At 44.4% G+C, this 27,982-nt stretch overlaps 1 protein-coding gene across 1 annotated transcript; it reads right to left on the bottom strand.

Annotated features, from left to right (window-relative positions):
- Positions 1-4,382: 4,382 nt before the first annotated feature.
- On the bottom strand, positions 4,383-27,146 carry CRLS1 (cardiolipin synthase 1). The gene is made up of 7 exons (XM_068279623.1): positions 26,683-27,146; positions 21,362-21,499; positions 20,333-20,462; positions 16,580-16,665; positions 10,583-10,651; positions 6,874-6,965; positions 4,383-4,648 (listed from the first exon to the last, which is right to left on the bottom strand). Exons 1-7 carry the CDS (start codon positions 26,992-26,994, stop codon positions 4,558-4,560), a joined length of 918 nt encoding a protein of 305 aa, XP_068135724.1. The 5' UTR covers positions 26,995-27,146; the 3' UTR covers positions 4,383-4,557.
- Between the last annotated feature and the right edge of the window lie 836 nt (positions 27,147-27,982).

Raw genomic sequence — 27,982 nt, 5'->3', positions numbered from 1 at the left:
TAGGGATTACATTGTGAGCCCATCTGAAGGAGAGTTGAGTGACAAGACAATATACTCTGTACAGTGCTGCAGAAGCTGTTGGTGCTATATGAATACTAAATAATAATACCTCAGCATATAGTTATTATTCATCAAGGGTGCCTTTTTAGCAATGGAAGGGATGTCAGTCACTGGGGAGGGGTTTCTGCTGCAGGACCATAGCTGGCTTCACCACACTTGATGAGGCTAATACATAACTGCTACCTGTAGAGCAGAGGTGTCAAACTCGAATACAAAAGTGGGCCGCAATTTAACACTGGGACCAAGTCACGGGCCAACCTCAATGTCTACTGGACACCTTCCTCCCTTATAAAGTTTCCTGGTGTCTAATGGCTCCCCCTCCAACCCCTACACAGTTCCCTGGTGTCTAGTGGTCCTCCTTCCTCCTGTATACAGTTCCTTGGTGTCTCGTGGCCCCCCACCCTCCCCTATACAGCACCCCTGTGGTCTAGTGGCCCCCACCTCCCTCTATACAGTTCCCTAGTGTTTAGTGCTCTCCCCATACCTCCCCCAAATGGCTTCCCTGGTGTTCTAGGGCTTCACATCCAATTATAGCTTCCCTGGTGGTCTAGAGTGGGCCAAACATAATGCAAAGAGGGGAAACCACTTGGGGGCCAAATGTAAAGGCTTTGAGTGCCAGATTTGGCCCACAGGCCAAAGTTTGACATGTATGCTGTACATACATGTCAAAGGAGGAGGAAGAGTAGGGTGGTGGGGAATGGAAGGTGGAGGGAGTGAAAGGAGGCTGTCCAGCGAGTTGTTGTCAATGAGGAACTTAGCGTTCAATTCACCAAACTGTTGCAGTTGTGTTATATTGTTGAGAATTAAGCATTTGTTTAAACAAATAAAGACTTAGCATTTTGGCAGTGTAATTTTAAATGCATATGGTTTAATATTTACATATCTTCAAAATAAAATTATCCATACTGACCCTGAGGAAGAGTCAACAAAGACTGGCAGATAACAGTTCCAAATTGTCCCTTTTTTGGAGGGACTTTTTTTTTTGTAACCAAATCCCTTAATCCCTCTTTCTTACTCGTGTCCTTCTTTCAGGACTGATGTACAGATCTGTATAAATAAGTGTATTTCTTTATTAAAAATGTGTTTAATAAATTTAAATAGATTTATTGCTTATTTTCAAATGGTAATATTGTGGAAAAGTAGTGATGGTTGAAAGATACAATGAGGGTTGAGGGATGCATGACAGGAGAGTGGTTATGGCAGAAACATGTCTCATGCTGAATACTCACCTGGAGTTCATACCATATCGATGTCAGGCAGTTCGGCGCAGGGCGAGCTGAATGACGGCTCTCCCTGCTGCCGCTAAACTCTGGGGTGGCGGTAAATACTATTCCCTCAGGTTGTTGCAACTCGGAGGGAGATGTAATTCAGGGTCTGGCAGCCGCCAGAGGCCCGAATTTTACAGCTACCTGGAGCACACATCATTGCATTGCTGCTATGACAGCGCCCAGCGCCGCAAAAACCTGCTTTGCTCACCTGATGATGGAAGATGATGGAACCTCAAAATGCCGCCTCCCAACAAACGAGGCTCACCAATCCAACTTCTTCACAGCGGGAACATGACAGGTGCGAATAAGAGTTAAAAAAATCGTGGCACTTTGCATGGGAGTCTTCAGGTGATCTTAAAGATCAGATCCACGGTGATGGTCATTATTGCTGGGCATCCAAAAGCATCAGTCGTCTAATCCCGTGCCTGTACCTACTCCGGGAGATCACGTGAATGATTGCTTGTCGCTCAAAAAAAAAAAAAAAATCATCAACGGATGTTGCAAGAATCACACAGAACATTTTGAGGTGGGTACAGGTATTTAACCACTTTGTCCTCCTTGACATCTAAAAACGTCAAGGAGGACAGGCGCGCTCCAGCGGCCGATCGCGCGCGTGCACGCGCACTCCCGGCCGCGGATTCGGTAGCCCAGGAATCAATGTATCGGGCTATGGTGCCCGATCACGGATTCCTCTCCCTCGCTGAAAAAGGGACAGCTTCTCTCGGAAGCTACGCTTTTTCTGAAGCTATGTCCCTCTAAGCGTACATTGTACGCTTAGAGTGACGTCATGTAAACAAAATCGAGATTGCTATCTTGTGGACAAAAAGTAAAACTACAAGTAAAAGTAAAAAACATTACAATACACAAATATTTCCCCAAATAAAACACTATTTATATCCCACCCTCCCAAAAATGCCCACATAAAATGTTTAATAAAAAAAAAAAAAAAAACATTACTATTAAGAAAAAAAAAACACAAATATTTACCTAAGGGTCTAAACTTTTTAAATATCTATGTAAAGATGAAATATTTCTCTCTTTTTTTTTTTATAAGCTTGTAAATAGTGATGGATGCAAAACGGAAAAAATGCTCTTTTATTTCCAAATAAAATACTGTTGCGATACATTGTGATAGGGACATAATTTAAACGGTGAAATAACCGTGACAAATGGGCAAATACAATACGTGGGTTTTAATTATGGAGGCATGTATTATTTTAAAACTATAATGGCCGAAAACTGACAAATAATGATTTTTTTCATTTTTTTCTTATTCTTACTGTTAAAATGCATTTACAGTAAGGTAGCTCTTAGCAAAATGTACCCCCCAAAGAAAGCCTAATTGGTGGCGGAAAAAACAAGATATAGATCAGTTCATTGTGATAAGTAGTGATAAAGTTATAGGCTAATGAATGGGAGGTGAACATTGCTCGGATGCATAAAGTGAAAACGACTGAGAGCTTAAGTGGTTAATGGAACCTGAGGTATATGGAGGCTTTCATATTTATTTCCTTTAAGCAATACCAGTTTCCTGGCTGTCCTGCTGTTCCTCTGCCTCTAATACTTTTGGCTGTAGACCCTGAACAAGCATGCAGCAGATCAGGTGTTTCTGACATTGTCAGATCTGACAAGATTAGCTGCATGCTTGTTTCTGGTGTGGTTCAGACACTACTGCAGCCAAATAGTCCAGCAGGGCTGCCAGGTAACTGGTATCACTTAAAAGGAAATAAATATGGCAGCCTCCATATATTTCTCGCTTCAGGTTCCCTTTAAATCTAATCCTCTTACTTCTCATCAGAAAATGTATATTGTAGCATACCCTCCAGTTTTCTGAGATTAGTGTAATACTGCTGTTACAGCCAAAGCAACTGCTATGGCGCCCAGATATGCACTACATGCTCCCTGCTGTTCCTGTTCTACCCATTGCAGCGATAGTGGTCACCTCTCCAGGCCACGCATTTGCTACAGGGCCCAATGGCGTACCTAGAGTATTTGGCACCCACTGCTGATTATTTACAGACGATTAATCCCCTTTTAGGGAAAGCAAGCGAGTGTGCGATACGTGAAAAATGGGTGTGATCATGGGATGTGGGCGGAGCTAAATGTAATGTAACAGTGCAATTCAAAGGTATCATTTTAAAATATTGTCGCGATACATTGTGATAGGGACATAATTTAAACGGTGAAATAACCGTGACAAATGGGCAAATACAATACGTGGGTTTTAATTATGGAGGCATGTTTTATTTTAAAACTATAATGGCTATCATCAAAACTATCATTTTTTTCCTTATTCTTACTGTTAAAAAGCATTTACAGTAAGGTAGCTCTTAGTAAAATGTACCCCCCAAAGAACGCCTAATTGGTGGCGGAAAAAACAAGATATAGACCAGTTCATTGTGATAAGTAGTGATAAAGTTATAGGCTAATGAATGGGAGGTGAACATTGCTCGGATGCATAAAGTGAAAACGACTGAGAGCTTAAGTGGTTAATGGAACCTGAGGTATATGGAGGCTTCCATATTTATTTCCTTGCTGGCCCAAGTTTCTTCCCAAAACACAGTTAGGAAAAGTGACCCTAAATGTTAATTAGGAAAAGTGACCACCGTTCCAGCGGTGATCCGATCAGAGACCTCTTCCCGTCTCACTGCTCCTCTAGTGCCAACATCTGCTGAATGTGTCATTACACGCGACCAGCACTAGGGGAGGGAGAGGTCTCTGATCGCCGCGGGAGCTGATAGATGAGGCAAGAGACATACTGCTGCTTTTATCTATACACAGGGTAGCAAAGGAGGTTACAGAGGAGTGGAAGACGGCAGTGGGCTAATACAAAGAAAACCCGACATCGCAGCGGGGCGGCGGTTCGTGTTGCCGTGTGCTTGTAAGTCAGGGACTTCCTTTATTTGGAATAAAAGACAAAGTGACCTTTGCTCCCTATTTTATTCTGAAAAAGACAGTATATATGATTGTATAAAGCTCTATACGACCAGCTTGACTGGTTAGCTCTTGCTGCCCAGCACAAGATGATGTGCAGCAATGACTCCACCACACTGCTGAAAATTCACCATGTTTATTATATCAAAATTCAAATATTGAATATACGTGTATAAATAAACTAATCAGACATTGATTTGGTTTCATCCAGTTCACGCCTGGTGCTCTACATTAATCATCCACCAGGGGGCACCAGAGACAAAGTACATCTTGCGAGTGATGGGAGAATCTGGAATCAGTCTTTATTTTTCAAAACTTTCACCGTTTTCTGGCCATAATGATAATAGCTGTATCCCGAGGCAACGGTTGTGACAGAAGTGATACACCTGGGGGGAGATGAACCAGAATGAAAACCTGGTTCTCAAAATGTCATTAAAGGAGCATTATCGCAAAACATTGTACAATTTAAAATATTTGTTAATGTAAACACATACAAATAAGAAGAATGTTTCTTCCAGAGTAAAATGAGCTTTAAACTACTTTTCTCCTCTGTTTCTCCTACCGTATGTTGCTGTCACTTACAGTAGTTAGTAGAAATTTGACAGAACTGACAGGTTTTGGACTAGTTCATCTCTTCATGGGGGATTCTCAACATTTCATTTCTTTTTTTTATAAAAGCACTGCCTGGAAAGGATCTATAAAATAGATGCACATAAGGGCTCAGACACACTGTAAGCGCTTTTCTGGCCATCAGAGCTTTCTGAGAGCTTTTTAAAAAAACGCTCGAATGTACTTACATTGAGGGCCCATTCACTGATTAGCATCAATCGCAAATATGTTTCATGCAGCATATTGACGCGATTCTGGAGTGATCGCGGTACAGAGCTTAAAGCGCATATCGTGATCGACGGAAATCGCGGGAGTATAGTGATTTGATCACGCTAATTGCGGTAAAATCACACGTGCCCTAAAATCGCAGTAAAATCACGTTATTTAACCGTGTTTGCAATTTTACAGCAAGTCAATGGGAGCGTTTTTTTTTTTTTCAAATCTCTCAGATAGCTCTGATGGCCTAAAAGCACTCAGAAAAGCACTTAGGCCCCGTTTACATCTGAGCGTTTTGCCAGTGATTTCGGGAAAACACTTAAGCGCTAGCGCTTTTTAATGCGCTAGTGCCATAATACCCTATGGGCCCGTTCTCACTTGGGCGATTTGCGTTAATTGCCGACTATTAAAGAGACTCCGTAACAAAAATTGCATCCTGTTTTTTATCATCCTACAAGTTCAAAAAGCTATTCTAATGTGTTCTGGCTTACTGCAGCACTTTCTACTATCACTGTCTCTGTAATAAATCAATGTATCTTTCCCCTGTCAGACTTGTCGGCCTGTGTCTGGAAGGCTGCCAAGTTCTTCAGTGTTGTGGTTCTGCTATGAACTCCCCCTTCCAGGCCCCTCTATGCACACTGCCTGTGTGTTATTTAGGATTAGAGCAGCTTCTCTCTTATCTTATCTTTTACAAGCTGGATAAATCGCCTCTGAGCTGGCTGGGCTTTCACATACTGAAGAATTACAGACAAGGGCAAAGCTGTTTGCAGGAAGAAACAAGCAGCCTGAAACTTCAGTGCATGAGAACAGGGGAAAGAAACACACAAATGATCTCTTGAGATTAAAAAGGAATGCTGTATACAGCCTGCTTGTGTATGGATGTATTTTCTATGTGTGGACATACTGTACATCAACCTACTTCCTGTTTTGGTGGCCATTTTGTTTGTTTGTAAACAAACTTTTTAAAACTGTTTTTAACCACTTTTAATGCGGCGAGAAGCGGCGAAATTGTGTCAGAGGGTAATAGGAGATGTCCCCTAACGCACTGGTATGTTTACTTTTGTGCGATTTTAACAATACAGATTCTCTTTAAAGGAATACTTAAGTGAAAAAAAAATGATTTTTACTCACCCGGGGCATCCCTCAGCTCCCTGAAGCTGTATGGCGCCTCGCAGCCCCGATCGCCTTGTCCCCGCCGCTATAGCAGCATAGAGGGGTGATATAGCGGCTGGGAACGCAGAGAATCACTCGCGTTCCCAGCCTGTCGGCGGCTGTCGCTGAACCCAGAAGTAGCCACCGGCGGGGACAGGACGATCGGGGCTGCGAGGGCACCATACAGCTTCAGGGGGCTGAGGGATGCCCCGGGTGAGTAAAAATCATATTTTTTTTCACTTAAGTATTCCTTTAACGCAAATCGGCAAACGTAAATTTGTATCCTGCACCCTTTTCAGCCGATTTCTTGCCGATCGCGTTTAGTGCTATAGAAGCGCTAAACGCAATCCAGAAAAAAAAAATCGCCAAGTGTGAATGCCGATTTTTTTCCGTGTTAATCGCCAAAAATCCCCAGAGCAAAACGCTAGCAAAAGCGGTAGCGTTTTGCAAGTGTGAATGGGCCCTTATAGTGTATCTGAGCCCTAACAGATCCCTCTCTGATCATATTTGACCAGAGACTCATCTATCTAATGGTCGATCTGGTGGCAGATGGAATAATGTATGGCCACGTAAAGGGAGTACAAAAAGGCATAAGAGTGTGGCCTGGATAAAGTACGCCAGGTCATCTACTTACCATAATACCTGAAGATAGACACTATCCACATAATTAAACACAGGAGCCGCTAATGAGGCCGCCACAAGTATTAACTGAACCGCAGTGTTCAGCTGAAAGGAAACAAAGATGCATTCATTAATTCCTGAGATACGCATGCCATTATTTATACTGCTGCGAAAGAATCATGCTCAGTGTAACTAAACAGTGCACCAAAAAAACTTAAAGGACCACTACATCGAAAAAAGTAAGCAGTTAAAATCTGACAGAACCAACAGGTTTCAGGACTAGTCCTCTCCTCATGGGGGATTATCAGTTGCTAAGTCTAACTGCAGTTATACTTAGCAACTGCCATTCAGGAAATGCTTTTGAAAACAAAGAAAACTCAGATAATCCCCCACGAGGAGATGGACTAGTTCCAAACCTGTAAATTCTGACTGGTGCACATAAGGCACTTCACTGTCAGATTGACGGGTCAAAGCAATAATTTCCGTCATGTCTAACCTGGCCTCGATCAATAATAGAATATATTTTGTGAAGTAATGATCTGAAAATGGATCCAGTTATCGATCGGGAGCAGATCAGACATGTCGGATATTACCGCTTCCAACCGTCAATCTGATGGGAAGTTGCATTGTGTGCATCAGGCAGATTAACATATTACAGTACATACCCCGGCTACACAACACCTACTAAATAACCTATAGGTCTAAAGTCCAGCTAAACCCAAAGTCTGAATACAAGGAAAATTATAATAGTATCACCTCTTGTGTTTGCCTGAAGTTGTGCACATATCCATAAAGGCTTAAAGAGAACCTGTGATAAATAAAAGATAATTATCTAAGTACTGGGAAGTCTCTGGAGGCTCCCCAGGTCGTCCTCGACACCACCGCTACTGCCTGGGACCCTTATCTTGTTCTTGGCCATGTTCCCACTATGTATGAATGCAGCCATACTGTGCCTGCCCGAGTATGGTTCATGCATGTGCAGTAGCACAAAGCCGCTTGCGCACCTGAGAGAATGGCATGCACAAGCTGCTTCAAGTTATTGTGCATGCGCAGACTGTACTTGCACTGAACACCTGTATGGCGAATTTACATGCGCAATCACTGATTTTTCCGTTTTTTTTTATCCGTTTCTATTGACGTAACATGAAAACACACAAAAAAAAACATGAAAGTTGCATGTGGTGCCCAGAAAATTGTGACCCTGCTGTCGCATCTAATGGAAACAGGCCCACTGAAATGCATTGCTATACAAATTTGTGTGCAGCAAATCCACACACATTGGCATCTCATTAGGACTTTCCTGGGTTTAGAATTTGACATTTTCAATTAAATAGATTGAATTAATTGGGCTTTCAGTACAACAGGGTCTCTCAGATTCGCCAGCAGTTCCACCTGCTGATGACATGCGGTACTGCAGCTCTGTAGACATGACGTCCTGTGAGGGCATTATGGTTCAATAAGCAATGCAGCAGTGACAGCATTCAGCTGTTTGCTAGGGGCCATGTGGAATCCTCCACTAAACTACACGGGTTTCAGAAGCAGACTTCTTATTTAAGATGGAAATCATACGTACAGGTTATGCTAATTTAACCACTTAAGCCCATCTCGACAAGTATTCTCGTCCAGATAGGTGCCACTCAAGTCTAACTGGACAAGTATTCTTGTCCAGTGTTTAAAGAGAACCAGAGATGAAGCACCCTCTTGTATTTTACCTTATAAATCAGTGGGAACATGACAGTAAACACCTAATCTGCTTTTTGTTTCATTGTTCTCTGTTTAATCTGACTGTTATCACCTCTGATAAGAATCCCCGACTGAGCACTCAGTCTAGCTTTACTACGGAAATATTATGTCTTCTCTGGTGTCTTTTCAAGCCCAAGCCTGCCCCCTTGTGGCTCTGCTATAATGACTCCGCTATAATTATTCCCTGCAAAGCCAGACTGAATGCTCAGTCGGGGATTCTTATCACAGCTGATAACAGACACTTTTAGCAGTGAGGATGAAACAGAGGGCATCGTAAGTGTTTTCTCTAATGTTCTTACTGATATATATGGTAAAATACACAAGGGTGCTTTGTCTCTGGTTCCCTTTACGCGGCGGATGCGCACGCGTGCGTGACTGCTACTCGGACCCGGTGGTATTTCCATTTTGGGGAAAGGGAGGCATGAAATCAAACACTAGCTCTGCAAATAAATATATTCAGGGCCTATCAGTCCATACAGAGGAAAAGGAACAGTCAGGTGTGAGCCATTTGAACAGTTTCTTATAGTCTTACCAAAATTTTAAAGGGGACAAAAAGGTGAAACTGTCCCACCTCTCTTCCATAAATAATTTCTACTAGATAGATACAATATCTATACTCATTCCCACTGTTACTATTCTTTAATTTGCCTATACACAAGTCTATATTACTCACTCCCACTTTAACCTATCCTACAGCCTGTGCAATGCCCAACATACCCAGGCATAAACTTGCTAGTTATGTAGAAGCAAAGTGTTGAAGAGAAGGCACGTTTCATTAGCCCAATGTGCCAGGAACCGTGGTGCTGCTTGTTTGCTTTCATTGCTGGACTCAGCTAGGGATGGTCAATGAGAAGGAAATAATTTCGAGTTGATGCAGGATTATGCAAATTTTGTATGCAAATTTGCATCTCATTGACTAGACTCCCTAGACTAGTGATCTGTAAACTTGGCCCTCCAGCTGTTAAGGAATTACAAGTCCCACAATGCCTTGCAGAAGTCTGACAGCCACAGTCATTTATAAAGGCAAATGCATTGTGGGACTTGTAGTTCCTTAACAGCTGGAGAGCCAAGTTTGCAGATCACTGCCCTAGACTCAGCTACTGGGCGGGCTAGTCAGGTGTGATCATGCAACACGGAAGTAGGAAAAACAATAGGTCCCATGTGTTTACATGAGGAGATTGTACTTCACAGTTCACAATTGTAAGATCTCAAGCCTCAGGAAATAAGAAACAGGAAATAAAGGGGCCCATACACTGGTCAATTTCACTGTCAGATTCTACCTGACAGGCATCTGACAGAAATCTATCTGATGGTCGAAGCTGCTGCAAATCTAGTGTATGGCGACCTTTAGATATGCTGAGGCGTTTGCCCTGTATGGAGAGGTGCACAGCTGCTGCAAGAAAAGCTGCAGAAAAGGATTTTTCTGTTTCAATAATTCGCACTAATCAACTGACTGGTTTATGAATTTGTCTCGTAAGATTTTTTGTTTGGTTTTAAAGAAACAAATGACAAATGCTCTAGAGTCTAGGCTGCTGTCACTTCTACACCATTACATCAACTCTTCCTTAAAGGAGTAGTCAAGCTACTTTTGCTACCTATAGTACTACTTACCCAGGGCTTCCTCCAGTGCCTGGCATCCGCTATGTCCCTTGCTGCAGTTCCGCTGGCCCCCATTCCCCGACGGTGCGCAGGATGACCGTCTTCTACCGCGCCTGAACCGGTCAATCACCTCCACATGGTCCGGAGTGTACTGCGCAGGTGCAGAGCTACAGTAGAGGACGACCTGGAGGTCATCCTGCACACCGTCGGGGAACGGGAGCCAGTGAAGCCGCGGCGAGGGACATACCGGCTGCCAGGGGCTGGAGGAAGCCCCAGGTAAGTAGTACTATGGGTAGCAGGAGTTCCTTGCTGACTCCTTTAAGCCACGCACAGAATGTGTCAAATCTGCAGCAGGGTGGGTGGGTAATGTATATCCTCACCTTACTGATAAACGTTGGCTCTAACCGAGCAGTTGCATAGCAAGGATTGAAGTATCTTCCAACTGTTCTCTAAAAAAAGAAAGAAAGAAAATGTGTTTTTTTTTTAACTGTGGTAATCAGAATAAATCTTGTGCAAAATACAGTAAATATTGTATGTCCCGCTCTAGACAGGACAAATAACGTGTATATTGCACTTTTCTCCTGGTGAACTCAAAGTGATTGAGCTACAGCCACAAGGGCGCGCACTATAGGCAGTAGCAGTGTTAGGGAGTCTTGCCCAAGGTCTCCTTGCTTGCTTACTGAAAGGAAGACCCGAGATTTGAGCCCAGGTCTCCTGTGTCAGAGGTAGAGGCCTTAACCATTACACTATCCAGCCAATAGACAGTGCTCTACTAGCCACAGAGGCAGCCCTACAGTAGCAATGCAAGGTCCAATACCCAACAGAAACAACTGAAGTGAGAGGGATATGGAGGCTGCCATATTTACAGTGGAGGAAATAATTATTTGACCCCTCACTGATTTTGTAAGTTTGTCCAATGACAAAGAAATGAAAAGTCTCAGAACAGTAGCATTTCAATGGTAGGTATATTTTAACAGTGGCAGATAGCACATCAAAAGAGAAAATCGAAAAAATAACCTTAAATAAAAGATAGCAACTGATTTGCATTTCATTGAGTGAAATAAGTTCTTGAACCCCTACCAACCATTAAGAGTTCTGGCTCCCACAGAGTGGTTAGACACTTCTACTCAATTAGTCACCCTCATTAAGGACACCTGTCTTAACTAGTCACCTGTATAAAAGACACCTGTCCACAGAATCAATCAATCAAGCAGACTCCAAACTCTCCAACATGGGAAAGACCAAAGAGCTGTCCAAGGATGTCAGAGACAAAATTGTAGACCTGCACAAGGCTGGAATGGGCTACAAAACCATTAGCAAGAAGCAGGGCTGTGGAGTCGGTCCAAAAATCCACCGACTCCGACGTTTAGGATTCCACCGACTCCGACTCCACGGCTCCGACTCCTCTAATTTGCATATTACAATTTTGTTGATTTAAAGTATGTAACATGAAATTCGTCTCTTAACTGCCAACGCTTAGGAATTTTACAAGACAACTGAAGTGAGAAGGATATGTAGACTACTATATTTATTCCTTTTAGACTAAAACTAGTCCTTGGTAAGAGTACTTGTAAAAGGTACAAACCGGAACAAAGAACATCTATCAGGCCCTAGGCAATGTAAGTGTGGGTACATGTAAGAATGATGTGCAGGTACTCTGCAGGGGAAGAAGGAGATTGTAAACAGACAACACCTCTGTGTTCAATGTGCACAACATTCTCAGTGGATTCCCTGCAGCTCTGTGGGGAGTGCATATGTAGAGTATAGTACTACTGTGTAACAAAGTAAACCTGAGACAGATTAAAGTTTTATACATACCTGGGGCTTCCTCCAGCCGCCTTCAGGATAATCAGTCCCTCGTTGTCCTCCTCCACCACCTGGATCTTCTGCTATGAGTCCAGGTACTTGAGCCAGTCAGGCGTAGTGCGCATGCACACACTCCGCCGCCAGGAGCATACTACACCTGTGCAGCACTATTGCGCAGGTGCAGAATGTTCCTGGCTGTGGGAGCGGCATGCGGCTGGACAGCGCTGACTGGCTGAATTACCAGGACTCATAGCAGAAGATCCGGGTGGTGGAGGACAGCGAGGGACTGATTAGCCTGAAGGGGGCTGGAGGAAGACCCAGGTATGTAAAAAACTTTACTTTTCATCTGTCTCAGTTACCCTTTAATTTGTAGTCACCAAACCAAATTTTAATAACATATCAAATTATTTGATTTCATCAGCAAAGGGAGTGCATACATTTGCATAAATCAGCATCAATGCAGAATTATTTCCACCTCATTGACCATCTCTATTAGTGACACGGCTACACATCAGGCTTTATACTTACAGCATAGATGTTATTTAGTATATATAAGAGATTCCTGTGTACACATCATATATACAGTCACAATCAGATATGTATATCTGACCTTAAAAATACGGGGACTGCTTTATTGAAGCAGCACAAGTAACTAATTTTGATTGGTTTATTTCATTTTTGTGGACTAAGCACAGCTATTACTGTATTTATACTGTATATATACATTACTTTTAATGACCATTATCTGAGAAATAGAACATTTTATCATATCTTCTATTTTAATTACAGTTACAAATTCATTAGGAGTCGGAGTCGGAGTCGGTGCATTTTTTCCCGACTCCGACTCCAGGCACCCAAAATTGCCCGACTCCACGACTCCGACTCCACGACTCCGACTCCACAGCCCTGGCAAGAAGCTGGGAGAGAAGGTGACAACTGTTGGTGCGATTGTTCGAAAATGGAAGGAGCACAAAATGACCATCAATCGACCTCGCTCTGGGGCTCCACGCAAGATCTCACCTCGTGGGGTGTCAATGGCTCTGAGAAAGGTGAAAAAGCATCCTAGAACTACACGGGAGGAGTTAGTGAATGACCTCAAATTAGCAGGGACCACAGTCACCAAGAAAACCATTGGAAACACATTACACCGCAATGGATTAAAATCCTGCAGGGCTCGCAAGGTCCCCCTGCTCAAGAAGGCACATGTGCAGGCCCGTCTGAAGTTTGCCAATGAACACCTGAATGATTCTGTGAGTGACTGGGAGAAGGTGCTATGGTCTGATGAGACCAAAATAGAGCTCTTTGGCATTAACTCAACTCGCTGTGTTTGGAGGAAGAAAAATGCTGCCTATGACCCCCAAAACACCGTCCCCACCGTCAAGCATGGGGGTGGAAACATTTTGCTTTGGGGGTGTTTTTCTGCTAAGGGCACAGGACAACTTAATCGCATTAACGGGAAAATGGACGGAGCCATGTATCGTGAAATCCTGAACGACAACCTCCTTCCTTCTGCCAGGAAACTGAAAATGGGTCGTGGATGGGTGTTCCAGCACGACAATGACCCAAAACATACAGCAAAGGCAACAAAGGAGTGGCTCAAGAAGAAGCACATTAAGGTCATCGAGTGGCCTAGTCAGTCTCTGGACCTTAATCCAATAGAAAACCTATGGAGGGAGCTCAAGCTCAGAGTTGCACAGAGACAGCCTCGAAACCTTAGGGATTTAGAGATGATCTGCAAAGAGGAGTGGACCAACATTCCTCCTAAAATGTGTGCAAACTTGGTCATCAATTACAAGAAAACGTTTGACCTCTGTGCTTGCAAACAAGGGGTTTTCCACTAAGTATTAAGTCTTTTATTGGTAGAGGGTTCAAAAACTTATTTCACTCAATGAAATGCAAATCAGTTGCTATCTTTTATTTAAGGTTATTTATTCGATTTTCCTTTTGATGTGCTATCTGCCACTGTTAAAATAAACCTACCATTGAAATGATACTGTTCTGAGACTTTTCATTTCTTTGTCATTGGACAAACTTAAAAAATCAGTGAGGGGTCAAATAATTATTTCCTCCACTGTATTTCCTTTGAAACAATACCAGTTGCCTGGCTGTCCTGCTGATCCTCTGCTTCTAATAGGTTTAGCCATAGAACCTGAACAAGCATGCAGCAGGTGTTTGACATTTTTGTAAAATCTGACAAGATTAGCTGCATGCTTGTTTCTGCTGTGATTCAGACACTACTATAGCCAAATAGACCAGCAAAGCTGCCAGGTAACTGGTATTGTTTAAAAGGAAATAAATATGGCAGCCTCCATACTCTTCTCACTTCAGATGTCTTTAAAAACCTATGCATGACTTGGACCTATGCATGAAATGGATACGCTCCCCACACAGAAATACACTACAAGCAGAGCCGGATTAAGGCTAAATGGGGCCCTAAGCAAAGTAACTGATTTGGGCCCCCCCATCACGTCGTAATAGAATCAGAAGATGCAGCTGCACAGCAACATGCCGCACACACTGGGGCAGCCGAGCTACTGGTTGCTATGGGCAACAGCCCGCTTTCCTCTGTGGGTGCACAATGCAGGGAATAGCAGCGACAAAATGCAGAGTGAGAGATGAATGGCTGGGACATTTGCACTCAGGGGCTGGGGCACCCCTGTGAAGAGGGCGCCAGATATCACAGCAGCAGCACTTTCCCCCTGCATCTCCAGCCTGGCAATAGCAGAAAGTTCTGGACTCCGCCAAACCGGAAGCCGTTTCCCTGACAGAATTACATAACCACCCCCACCACCGAACAACCGATTTCCTCCCAAACTAGACAGCCACCATGCAGCCTCCACCCCCGTGAATACGATAGTCCAGCAGAGAAGGCAGCCGCAGCGGGAGAGAATGACAGCACCAGATGACTCACATTCACCTATTGCGATCCAACCAATAGAGGTTCCGTCATCCGGAGCCCATCTGTCTCCTCTAGAGTGCTGCCGCTCTGTTACTACTACTATCACTACTTCCTGTCTGATCTGAGAATCAGGAAGTTCAGAGCGAGCGGCTGCACTGTACAAGAGACAGATGGGTTTCAGATGACGGGATCTCTATCGCTTGGATCATGGATAGGTGAGTGAGCGTTTGCCATCTGCTGCTATCATTCTTGCTGCAGCTGTGGTTATCTGTGAAGGGAGGGAGGAGTGGGCAGTGGCAGAGCGCACAGTAGCAGGAGGTGGACCTAGGAGGAGAGCCTGGCTCTGAAGACAATCAGCAGCGCACGGCATCATTTGACAAGACAAGACAAATAACATTTATATTGCGCTTTTCTCCTGGCGGACTAAAATCGCCAGAGCTGCAGCCACTACGACGCGCCCTATAGGCAGTAGCAGTGTTAGAGAGACTTGCCTAAGGTCTCCTACTGAATAGGTGCTGGCTTACTGAACAGGCAGAGCCGAGATTCGAACCCTGGTCTCCTGTGTCAGAGGCAGAGCCCTTAAAGGGACTCCGAGCAGTGCATGTGGGCATGCCTTTAAAGGGATACTGTAGTGGGGTCGGGGGAAAATGAGTTGAAGTTACCCGGGGCTTCTAATGGTCCCCCGCAGACATAATGTGCCCACACAGCCACTCCCTGATGCTCTGGCCCCGCCTCCGGTTCACTTCTGGAATTTCCGACTTTAAAGTCAGAAAACCACTGCGCATGCGTTGCTGTGTCCTTGATCCCACTGATGTCACCAGGAATGTATAGCACAATCCCAGTATGGTCTGTGTCTGCGCAGTACGCTCCTGGTGACATCAGCGGGATTGAGGACATGGCAACGCAGGCGCAGTGGTTTTCTGACTTTAAAGTCAGAAGTTCCAGAAGTGAACCGGAGGCAGGGCCGGAGCATTGGGGAGTGGCTGCGCGGGCACAGGATGTCTGCGGGGGACCATTAGAAGCCCCGGGTAAGTTCAACTCATTTTCCCCCGACCCCCTACAGTATCCCTTTAAGCATGCCCACAACTAATTAATTACATCCTCACACCTACCAGCATGATGTTTGTAATTATATCCCCCTGGGTTCCTTATATTTCATTGCATTGTGCTGAATCGAGCTGCCGACTTTGGAGAAAAGTCATCCTGTGTAATACAATGTAACTATGGAAAGATGCTTATCAATTTGAAGCTCTCTTTCTCCTCTTTCCAATGATAGATAAACTGCCATCCTACGCCTTTTAGCTTTCGCTATTTTCGCGATCGAAATTGCCGTGGCCACGATTTCGATCGCGAAAATAGCGAAAACTAAAAGGCATAGGGCGGCGATTTATATATCATTGGAAAAAAGAGAACGAAAGCTTTAAAATGATATCCATCTTTCCATAGTTACTGCACTGCTCAGAGTCCCTTTAACCATTATACCATCAAGCCACCACTGACAGGATGGCGAGGGCTGGTTTATGTGCTGATGAGGCCCCTTTGACTCTGAATGGGGCCCCAAGCGACTGCTTTTGTTGCCTGGTCAGTAATCCGGCCCTGACTACAAGACTAAAAGTTCAATGAAAAGTAAGTTGTCTGCAAAGAAACAGTCACAGAAAATCGATATACTTACTGGTGGAGGGAGTGTTTTATAACGAACATAAAACACAGCAGCAATCAAGACAATGTCTCTTAAAATGATCAGGCCTGTTAGGGGAACTGAATAAAAAAAAAAAAAAATACATTACGGACAGGATCAGGGACAATTTTATCTGTATACACAAAACATTCGTAAACTAAACTTTCCTTCATATGACCTCCCCTCTGCCCAGTTCTACATGCCTAATGAACAGTGTGTTATTAATATACATTGCCCATTTTACCCAGCTGGCTAAATTCTTGATGGGGCGGCCATGTTGCCCTCTGTAAATTCTGAAAATGGCACCTGTATTTGACACTCTCCTTTCTAACTCTAAAGATTTATTTTCTACCTCTAAAGCCTTGTACATACGCCAATACTAAAGTTGGTGGAAAAGTCAGACAAACGACAGATTTTGCCATGTTGGATAACATTCCTCAAAAAACGTAGCCAAACGACAACAAGAAGTGAACAAAATTGGGCAGATCAACTCAGACAACCATTGGACATATATCTTGCAGTTGGACACGTGTGTTTTGGGTACCTGGAGTTGGAGTCAATGGTTTTATAAACTGAGGAGTGAAATCTTTTTTTTTTTTTTTTTTCTTTTTTTCACAATTGAATTTTTTATTTGCCAAATGTAGATAAAGAACATACAGTACAGTTTTGTAGGTCAAGCAGAAGAACACTGATCAGTCTTGGAAGATACATGACTAGATTAAGACCTTTTAACAGCAGAAAAATTGTATCAAAACAGATCATGAACAGCAGAAACATATCTATATTGAAGCGTATAGGTTTTTTAACATTGCGAGGCTGCTTTGTTAGTCCAGAACCTTCAAACAATGTTAAAAGTGATATAAATTGCAATCTAGGGCCCTCCCACAAGGCCACCTGAGGGGGAGGGAAAGAGAAGAATAGAAGAAGACAGGAAGAGAAAAGGGTTTAGTTCTTTGGGCTTCAGGTCTGCATAATGTCTTTATATGTCTGAGAACATTGGAATTCATTCCATAGGGACCAAGTAATGGTATACTGCTCACTACGATCCTGTGCCAACAGTATAATATGTTCCATAGTCTCAATTGCCTCGACCCGCCTGACCCAGGCTTTGATTGTAGGAGCAGTTGCTGCTTTCCAATTCAATGGGACAAGAGCCCTTGCCGCATTGATTAGATGGATTTTCAGGGATTTTTTATATGATTTGACTGGGTCAGACGTGTCATGAAGCAAAAAGAGGCCCGGAGAGAAAACAACGCTCTCACCCAGAATATGTTCCATCAGCCTATGTATATCCAACCAGTATGATTCAATTAAGGAACAAGACCAAAAGATGTGAAAAAGAGTGCCCACATCTGTATTACATCTCCAACAGTCAGCAGAGGTAGATGGAAACACCCTCTGAATAGTGTAAGGAGTTTTATACCAGCGTGTTAGAATTTTGTATCCCAGTTCTTGTGTATTGGTATTGAGGGACCCCTTGTGGTTTAACAAACAGATTTTTGACCATTGGTCATTGGCAATCTCCCTACCCAAATCAGTTTCCCATTGAGTTTGGAACTTATGTTTGAATTCCTCAGTGCCAGTTGTTAACATCTTATAAATCATAGAGATCAGGTGATTCGGTTTAATAGCATTAGAGATAAGGTTCTCAAGGTCCGTAGGCGTTTTAGTCCAGTCTGTGGATCTGCGTCTAACATTGAGGAAATGCCTGATCTGAAAGTATTGCCATTGTGTTAGCTTGACGTCCTCTCTTAAAGCTGTCATCTGTGGAAATGATAGTATTGTGCCTCTACTGAGGAAGTCTTGGACCCTAGGGCAGCAAGCACCTGGCCAGTTCCTCAGGAAAGGGATGTCTGAGGCCACAGAAAAGTCTGGGTTATCTGTAAGAGATTCCAGTCTACTAGGACATGAGACTTGTTTTAACGATGGGAGGATTTTCCTTAAGGTTTTTATGGTTGCCGTCATGAGGGGGTTACCCCATTGGGATTGGATCTTGGCCGGGCAGGTAGACCAGCCCAGGGTTTGAATCTTGCATTCGGCCGAGGCCTGTTCTATTTTAACCCAGTTTTTAGGTGATATATTATTGGCCCATTCGACCACTCGACAGGCTTGGGCCGCTATGTGGTATTTGTATAGATCTGGAAGAGCCATGCCACCCTCTTCTTTTTGCAGGAATAAAGTGGATCTTTTTAAACGCGGGGGTTTGTGTCCCCAGATGAATTTAGAAATTTGGCTTTGAAGGTCTTTGATGAATTTAGGTGGTAAGGAGATAGGGATGCATTGACTAATATATAGGAAGTGTGGTAATAAGTTCATTTTAACTGAAGCCATGCGGCCAAACCATGAAAGGCTTTTTTGTTGGCCCCATCTCAGTAAGTCATCTCTCAAGGCAATCCCCAAAGTAGTATAGTTCAAGGAGTAAAGGTCACTTAGGTTTGTTGGAATATTGATCCCTAAATATCTGAGGGAGTCTCTGGCCCACTTGAAAGCAAAGGATCGCTTACAGTGTTGGATAAGGGGATTTTCCAGGAGGAGTGAAATCTACGCCCCGGCGGTGAGTGAAATTTACACCCTGGCAGGAATAACAGCCTCCAAACAGGGCGTGGATTTCACTGCCATCAGAAAGCGGTTAAACACCAAAAGCAGGAATTACCTGCAAGTGTAAAAGGGCCCTAAGGCCTGGAATCCACTACAAATCACTATCACAATCGCTAGCGTTTGTATGAGCGTTTTGTAAGAAATTTCATGAGCGTTTTCTGGCGATTTGGATAGCAATTTTAATAAGTGTAAGCGTTTTGCCAGTGATTGTGTAACGATTAGAGTTTTTAATTCTGATTGGTCCTTTCAATTCATTTTAAATTGTCTACAGTGTGCAGTCATTTCAAAACGCTAGCAAAATCACTCTGTGCAGGTTTTGATGAGCGATTACGCCAGCGTTTATATACTTTACATTGCAGAAACGCTAAACGCGAAAAATGCTGCATGTGCTGCGTTTTGCGATTTGTTAATTGCAACTGCTCCAGTGGAATTTAGTCCATCCATTAACATTAGCTAAGCGTTTAGGGAAATCGCTAGCGGTTTGAATCGCTCCCTAAACGCTCACAAAATCGCTCTAGTGGGTTTGAGCCCTAAGAGTGATCTGACATCAGCGAATCATGCAGCTTCTACACGGAAAAAACAAGCTCTGCATCACTGAGTGACTACACAGGGTCACGGATAGAGCTGTGCCTAGTATTAGGTTCAGGAGTGTGAAATCAGAACCTGGAAGGTTAACACTACAGAACTTCAGTTAGGGCTCGTTTCCACTATCGCGAATCTGCATGCGTCCAACGCATGCAGATCCGCACATGTAATACAAGTGGATGGGCCCGTTTCCACTGTAGCGTTGTTGAGGTGCGTTTTTTTCAGCGTGAAAAAAACGCACAAAAGAGCCAACGATTTCGCCTGCGTCGGGAATCCGTGCGAATCGCCGCTAATGTATTTAATAGTAAAAACGCATGCGTTTGTTACATGCGTTTTTACCCGCGATTTCGCGTGCGATTTCGCACCTTTTTCAATTTTATTTAGCCCTGGCAGTGTCATGGTTAATTTCGCATGGCACCCTGCCATGCGAAATCGCGGGTAAAAACGCATGTGGAAACACATCCGCATGCGTTTTTACAAGCGTCGGAATGCGGCCGAAATCGCGTCGCAACAGTGGAAACAAGCCCTTATGGATGAATAGAAGACATGAAATCAGATGCTTACCTGGAATCAGATCTGCGTATGTCAGACAAACATAAAGGACACTGATGAGGATTTTGTCTGCAAGAGGATCAAGAGCGCTACCCAAAGCGGATTTCTGATTGGCCCAATTCCGTGCAATATATCCATCCAGCTAGAAGAAAATGTAACGCTTTATCATTTCACCTGGTATTCCGTCCCAAGTACTAAGAATTACTTTAACTTTAAAGTGAACCTAAACCGAGTAAAATTAATTGTAAATAAACACGATGCACCTGCAAATGAATATTACATACTTACCTCGCTGTCAGTTTCTCCCTCTGTGCATAGAACTCATTGTAACGAACATTCCATACAGATCACCTGGCAGAACTAAAGAGGTCGCCACCAGTGATACATTTCAGAATGTAAATCAGGGTGAGGAAAGATTTTAAATTGGGTGAACACTGACTAAATAATCTATGCATGAATATTGTAAACAATAAGCAATTTAAGTAGGCTACCTGATCCGTGGGGCTGAGCAGATCAGGTAGCCGCAAAAACCGCCGCTCCCGTGGGCCGCAATGGCCCACTTTCGTGACCTATAGGTCACAAAGCTGCACTGAGAAACTGTGTGTCTCTTGCAGCTTGCAGGGGGGTGGGGTCGTGGCAGGGGGCACGGCCAGGGAGAGAGAGCTGCCCAATGACAGCTCAGGAAACCCTGCAGGAACACCCCTGGTGGGCATTTTAAACAGGAAATTCTTCTCCTCTGTGTTTACCTTCGAGATAGCAACATTGTTGCTAATCTCAGGGGGCTATAGTGTTGCGGGGGGGGGGAAGGGGGGGGGCAGAGAGCGGCGGTGTGGGGACACAGAGGCATGTCATGAGGCAGAGAACATGCTTCTGTGTCCCTTCTGCTATAATATTGGAAGTCTTTCTGATGCTGAGACCAGGAAAACTACCATAAAAGTGGGTATCCGGAATATCTTATTGCATTCCACTATGTGTCACTACAGTGCATCTTTAAACACTGCGAAATACAGTTCCTGTTATAGAAGAGAACAGAAAGCTCACCAAATCAGTTAGGCCCGCAAGAGCGAATATTCCAAGTGCAATGTTAAAGTTGTGATCGACAATAAGGTAACCCAGGACGGGCGAGAGTCCAATCCTCGTCATAGACAGGAAGTTCGGTATGGTCCAGGGATTCTCATACTGCAAAAATGTAATGGGGTGGTTAAAAGTCACTAATCCTATAACAGGGATTCATTTATCAAATCAAAGGTCTCCAAAAGAAAATTCTACATAGTGCCACTATGTACAGAACAGAAATCTAAGAATCAGATATGAAATATACCAGTTAAAAATAATGTCCAATAGTTACTCATGAAAAGTTTTAACATCCTAAAAACTCCCTTCCAGCCAGCCATTCAACTTGTGTTATTTGAAAGAGTTTGAGAGTTCTGTAGAGAAATGGTTTGAACAGTTCAAAAGTAAGGGCTTGATTCATCAAGCTGCGCTTTAAAGGGAACCTAAACTGAGAAGGATATGGATTTTTCCTTTTAAAATAATACCAGTTGCCTGAATCTCCTGCTGATCCTGTGTCTCTCAGGGCCCGTTTCCACTCTCGCGGAAACGGCCGCGAATCCGCAGAGTTTCCCCGCAGGCAAATCGCGCGGGGAAACTCTGCCATAGGGGACAACGGCGCCGCCGGCCGAATCGCTTGCAGTAGCGATTCGGCCGGAAACCCCCACAGAATTCGCGGCGGAGGCTGCGATTCCCATAGCCGTGCATGGCACGGCTGATGGGAATCGCCTGCGATCCCGCCCACCCGCTCAGTGCCGGCGTGCGTCTACGAGACGCACGCCGCACTAGTGGAAACGAGCCCTACTACTTTTAGCCAAAGCCCCTCAACAAGCATGCAAATCAGGTGCTCTGACTGAAGTCAGACTGGATTAGCTGCATGCTTGTTTCAGGTCTGTGATTCAGCCACTACTGCAGCCAAAGAGACCAGCAGGACTGCCAGGCAACTGGTATTGTTTACAAGGAAACATCCATATCGCTCTCAGTTAAGGTTCCCTTTAATGAGAGGAGCACGAGCTCAGCACAGGCTATGCTGCAGTAGATTGACCCAATCGTCAATCACACCAATCATCAATCAAGTTGATTGGCCCAATCAGCTGCCTGTCAAGTGACAGACAGCCTATTGGGCCAATCAAAGAGCCGGGATCACGTCCTAGAAAGCCACTGGGCCCGAGCGGAGCGGCCGTTAGTTACAAGGAGCGCAAGTTACCAGCACATGCTATGCTGCACTACTGTAGCATAGCGTGCACTGATCTCACGCAACTCAATAAAGGATCTCTGTCACAAAAATGTTAAAAATGTAAAATATGTGCAAACATATACAATTGAGAAGTACGTTTCTTCTAGAGTAAAATGAGCCATAAATTACTTTTCTGCTATGATGCTGTCACTTACAGTAAGTAGTAGAAATCTGACATTACCAACAGGCTTTGGACTAGCCCATCTCCTCATGGGGGGTTCACAGGGATTGCCTTATTTTCAAAATGCACTTAGTGAATAGCAGTTCCTGCGTCCAAATGCCAAAAAATTGTACAGTTTGCAGGGAGGCTGGCCAGCATCTTTGTATAAATCTTTTTCAGGGAATGACTTTATAAAGAATAAAGGCCATGCTGAGAATCCCCTATGGAGAGATGGACTAGCCCAAAATCTGTTGGTTCTGTCAGATTTCTACTACCTACTGTAAGTGACAGCAACATAGGAGAAAAATAATTTATGGCTCATGTTACTCTGGAAGAAATGTACTTCTTATTTGTATGCGTTTTAAATTTTAAGATTTTCGCAACAGTTCCTCTTTTGGTTGAGTTGCTAGCTCAAAGTTAGCAATTAACAGTAGTGTTATAACTACATGCACACACAATATTTTTGTGATCGTTTCAGGTGGATGTCTAGTGTGAGTGCAGGTGTCCCTTGATGTCGGCAGTTTCCCCATCCAGTGATTTGCTTAGTTAGTTCCTATTAGACTACCCCCCCCCCCCATCCAGTGATTTGCTTAGTTAGTTCCTATTAGACTACCCCCCCATCCAGTGATTTGCTTAGTTAGTTCCTATTAGACTACCCCCCCCCCCCATCCAGTGATTTGCTTAGTTAGTTCCTATTAGACTACCCCCCCCCCATCCAGTGATTTGCTTAGTTAGTTCCTATTAGACTACCCCCCCCCCCCCCCATCCAGTGATTTGCTTAGTTAGTTCCTATTAGACCCCCCCCCCCCCAGCCAGAACGAGATCCTACAGCACACATGGTGAAAGGTCAAAGTGCACAGCCTCTCCACCATGCCATCAAACACTGACTGCTTGATCAGGCTGAAACAGAGATTTGCACCCCGGTGCTCCCAACCCTTCCTCTCACTTTACTTGCTCAACTGACATTATGCCCAGCAGTCTTGCCCATTTTCCTTATCTGACCCTGCATCTGGCAGAGGTGCTCACGATCCCCATTCAAACGTCTCCTCCACCCTGATCAAACCTGGTGTCCAGCAACACTGTCTTCTACTCAGTCCACTCTGCTCCTCCCTGTTGGCTCCACAGCACAGGCAGTCCTGCTTTCGTGTATTGGGGCAATGACACCGCAGCAGCACCTCATCAAAAGAGCACTGCTGCTGGCCGGAGTGCAGGGTGTTGTGTGTTTCCTTCCACGCTCCCCCATATTGATTGTTTCCTTGCCCTGGGTGCACAGGCACATTGGGGGTGCTTTAGGACTTTATGCCCCCCTTTCCCTGGCCTCTCCCACCTCTGTCTGGGAAGTGAATATTGTGGTTCTCACCGACGGCCATTGTGGGACACCTCCAGTGTCATCTCTGGCACTGATTGACAGGCATTTAGTGTCAGTGTAAGAAGTGGTACTGAGTGAAATATATTAGTGTAAGAGGTGGCACTGGATGACAAGTATTGGTGTCAGTTTAAGCAGTGGCACTGGGTAACGTACTGGTGTCAGCATAAACACTGGCACAGAGTGACAGGTATTGGTGTCAGTGTAAGCAGTGGCACTGAGTGACAGGTATTGGTGTCAGTGTAAGCAGTGGCACTGAGTGACAGGTATTGGTGTCAGTGTAAGCACTGGCACTGTGTGAAAAGTATTAGTGTAACATGTAAGCAGTGGCACTGAGTGACAGGTATTGGTGTCAGTGTAAGCAGTGGCACTGTGTAACAGGTATTGGTGTCAGTGTAAGCAGTGGCCCTGTGTGACAAATATTAGTGTAACATGTAAGCAGTGGCACTGAGTGACAGGTATTGTTGTCAGTGTAAGCAGTGGCACTGTGTGACAGGTATTGGTGTCAGTGTAAGCAGTGGCACTGTGTGACAGGTATTAGTGTAACATGTAAGCAGTGGCACTGAGTGACAGGTATTGTCAGTGTAAGCAGTGGCACTGTGTGACAGGTATTGGTGTCAGTGTAAGCAGTGGCACTGTGTGACAAGTATTAGTGTAACATGTAAGCAGTGGCACTGTGTGACAAGTATTAGTGTAACATGTAAGCAGTGGCACTGAGTGACAGGTATTGTTGTCAGTGTAAGCAGTGGCACTGAGTTACAAGTATTGTTGTCAGTGAAAGCACTGGCACTGTGTGACAGGTATTAGTGTAACATGTAAGCAGTGGCACTGAGTGACAGGTATTGTTGTCAGTGTAAGCAGTGGCACTGTGTGACAGGTATTGGTGTCAGTGTAAGCAGTGGCACTGTGTGACAGGTATTAGTGTAACATGTAAGCAGTGGCACTGAGTGACAGGTATTGTCAGTGTAAGCAGTGGCACTGTGTGACAGGTATTGGTGTCAGTGTAAGCAGTGGCACTGTGTGACAAGTATTAGTGTAACATTTAAGCAGTGGCACTGAGTGACAGGTATTGTTGTCAGTGTAAGCAGTGGCACTGTGTGACAAGTATTAGTGTAACATGTAAGCATTGGCACTGAGTGACAGGTATTGTTGTCAGTGAAAGCAGTAGCACTGAGTTACAAGTATTGTTGCCAGTGAAAGCAGTGGCCCTGAGTTACAAGTATTGTTGTCAGTGAAAGCAGTGGCCCTGGGTGACAAAAAGTGTCAGTATAAGCAGTGGCAGTGGACGACAGGTACTGTTGTCAGTATAAGCAGTAGGTCGCACTGAATGATGACTATTAATGTCAGTGTAAGCAATGGCACTGGTGAAAGGTATTGATGTGATTGTAATAAGTTGCACTGAGTGACAGTTTCTGGTGTCAGTGTGGCACTGAATAATAAGTATTGATGTCAGTGTAAGCAGTGGCACAGGGTAACAGGTATAGCTGTTGGTGTAAGCAGTAGCATTGGGTGACAGATTTTGGGGTCAGTACAAGCAGCGACACTGGATGATAAGTACTGGTGTTAGTGTAAGCAGTACACCACTATCCTTGATATGTATTGGAGCAAGTAGTGCCACTGAGTAGCATATACTTATGTTAGTGCAAGCTGTGGCACTGAGTGACAGGTAGTGTCAGTGTAACTGGTAGCACTGTATGACAAGTACTGATGTCAGTGTAAGCAATAACATTGAGTGACAAGTAGTGATGTCAGCGTAGTGGCACTGGGTGAGAGGTACTACTGTCACAAGTACTGGAGTCCGTGTAATCCATACCTCCCAACTTTTTGAGATGAGAAATAGGGACACTTAAGCCACACCCCTGATCACGCCCCCATCACACCCCCTAGTCACGCATACCATAAAGATTTCATAAGAAAAATGTTGTTTCAGAAATTCAAACCACACTGGTCCTTTCTATCCTGGTTCATTTTCCTTCATGTTAACATTTTAAAATGAGTAATATCAATTTAAAGGATGGGAATAAAGCTTAAAGTCAAACACATTTTGTAGTAGAGAAATATATATATTTACATAGAAAGAGGGACACAGTCCTGAAACAGGGACAATTGAGGTGGAAAGAGGGACAGGGCTCCCAAAGAGGGACAGTTGGGAGCTATGGTAATCAGTGGCACTGGGTGAGAGGTACTACTGTCACAAGTACTGTAGTCAGTGTAATCAGGGGCACTGGGTGAGAGGTACTACTGTCACAAATCCCTATTTATTGTCCTGCACTGCGTAATATGTTAATACAATAAATAAATAAGTACTGGAGTCAGTGTAATCAATGGCACTGGGTGTGATGTATTGGTTCAAGCAGAGGTAAACTTGGTAACATTGCACTGAATTAAGTGCACAGCAGGTGACACAGGACAGTATGTAGTGCAGGCAGTACACAGACACACAGGCCAGTATGTAGTGCAGGCAGTACACAGACACACAGGCCAGTATGTAGTGCAGGCAGTACACAGACACACAGGCCAGTATAGCGAGCAGGCAGTAGTACTCTCACCAGCTCGTTGCCATTGGCGGGCTGCTCCTGCACAGGGCTGCGGCTGGGGTCACCCTGAGTTTGCTCAGCCAGACGCGCTGCTGTCCCGCAGAGGATCCGGGCGGGGAGGCGCAGGAGGGGCCGCTGCAGGCGGGCAGATAGTGGTGTGCTGGGCGCAGGACGGGCTCTCCCAGGCCCGGGGAGGACACACACTGCATGGCGGGCCCGGGCCCAGGCTTCGTGCAGCACATCGCGGCCGCTCAGCAGCCTCCGGCCGGGACAGCTCAGCACGGCCAGCGGGGTGCGGCCCAGCAGCAGGGCCAGCACCGACATAGCAACGATCCTACACCCGGCCACCCATGCCGCACTTTGCGACACACTGGCTGCACGGCTTACGGCAGTATTAACCCGTGCAGCTCCGCGGCTGGCCGAGCAGACGCCTGACAGCTAACATGTACACAGAGCGGTGTCAATTCACGCTGCGCATAACCAGGGGGAGTGCAATACTGGGAGTGACCAGCGAGCTGTGCCCGGATCCGCTTCATCTCTATCACCTGCTTACACATGGAGGGTGTACAACAGGCTTGCCAGAATAATAAGACAAAAATAACTATTGTTGAACTAACTCATAACTCCCAACTGTCCTTCTTTTGGAGGGACAGCGAATCCCTCTATGGGAGCCCTGCCCCGATGTCCTCCTCATTTGTCCCTCTTTCAGGACTTCGTCCCTCTTTCTATATTTCTCTACTAAAAATGTGTTTGATTGACTTTATTCCCATCCTTTATATTGATACAGTACTCATTTTAAAAATGTTAATATGAAGGAAAATGAACCAGGATGGAAAGGACCAGTGTGGTTTGAATTATATAAAAGTTGGGAGGTATGCTAACTCTCCCTCTATGTTCCGCTTTCAGATCTCACTATATAAGTGGTTTTGTATGCATAAATTAGATTATTTAAATGAAATATATAACTATAATGATCATTGGTTGTGGTCAATGAAAGACTTTTTCAAGACAACATGTAATAACAGCTGCTGAAAAGTGTATATACACATAAAAGGTGGCCACTAACTATACATTGCCGAGCAATCATTCACGAACGCTTATTCGTATGAACAGGACCATTATTGGACAAAAATCTCCTAACTAATCCAATCAGATTGATGGGATCAATCCAAAAAAAAAACTTCTCAGATTGGTTAGACATTTTTCATCTGTTAAGGCTCATACACACATCAGACCATAGTCTTTGGAAAATGAAAGATCACAGACCAATCTTACCACCCTTCATGTAGTATGAGAGCCATACTCTACACAG

Source organism: Hyperolius riggenbachi, chromosome 4 (assembly GCF_040937935.1).
Source record: "Hyperolius riggenbachi isolate aHypRig1 chromosome 4, aHypRig1.pri, whole genome shotgun sequence".
Taxonomy (NCBI): Eukaryota; Metazoa; Chordata; class Amphibia; order Anura; family Hyperoliidae; genus Hyperolius; species Hyperolius riggenbachi.
Note: the sequence above shows the minus strand (reverse complement) of the source record. Positions and strands in the feature narration are given on the sequence as shown.

What these genes read in the sequence shown, in the direction of transcription:
- CRLS1 (XM_068279623.1), bottom strand. Translation starts at nt 26,994, where the DNA reads ATGTCGGTGCTGGCCCTGCTGCTGGGCCGCACCCCGCTGGCCGTGCTG. An exon ending in TTGCGGGCCTAACTGATTTG is followed by an intron (nt 20,463 to 21,361) that starts GTGAGCTTTCTG and finishes ATTTTCTTCTAG; the next exon opens with CTGGATGGATATATTGCACG. An exon ending in GTCTATCTTCAGGTATTATG is followed by an intron (nt 4,649 to 6,873) that starts GTAAGTAGATGA and finishes ATCTCCCCCCAG; the next exon opens with GTGTATCACTTCTGTCACAA.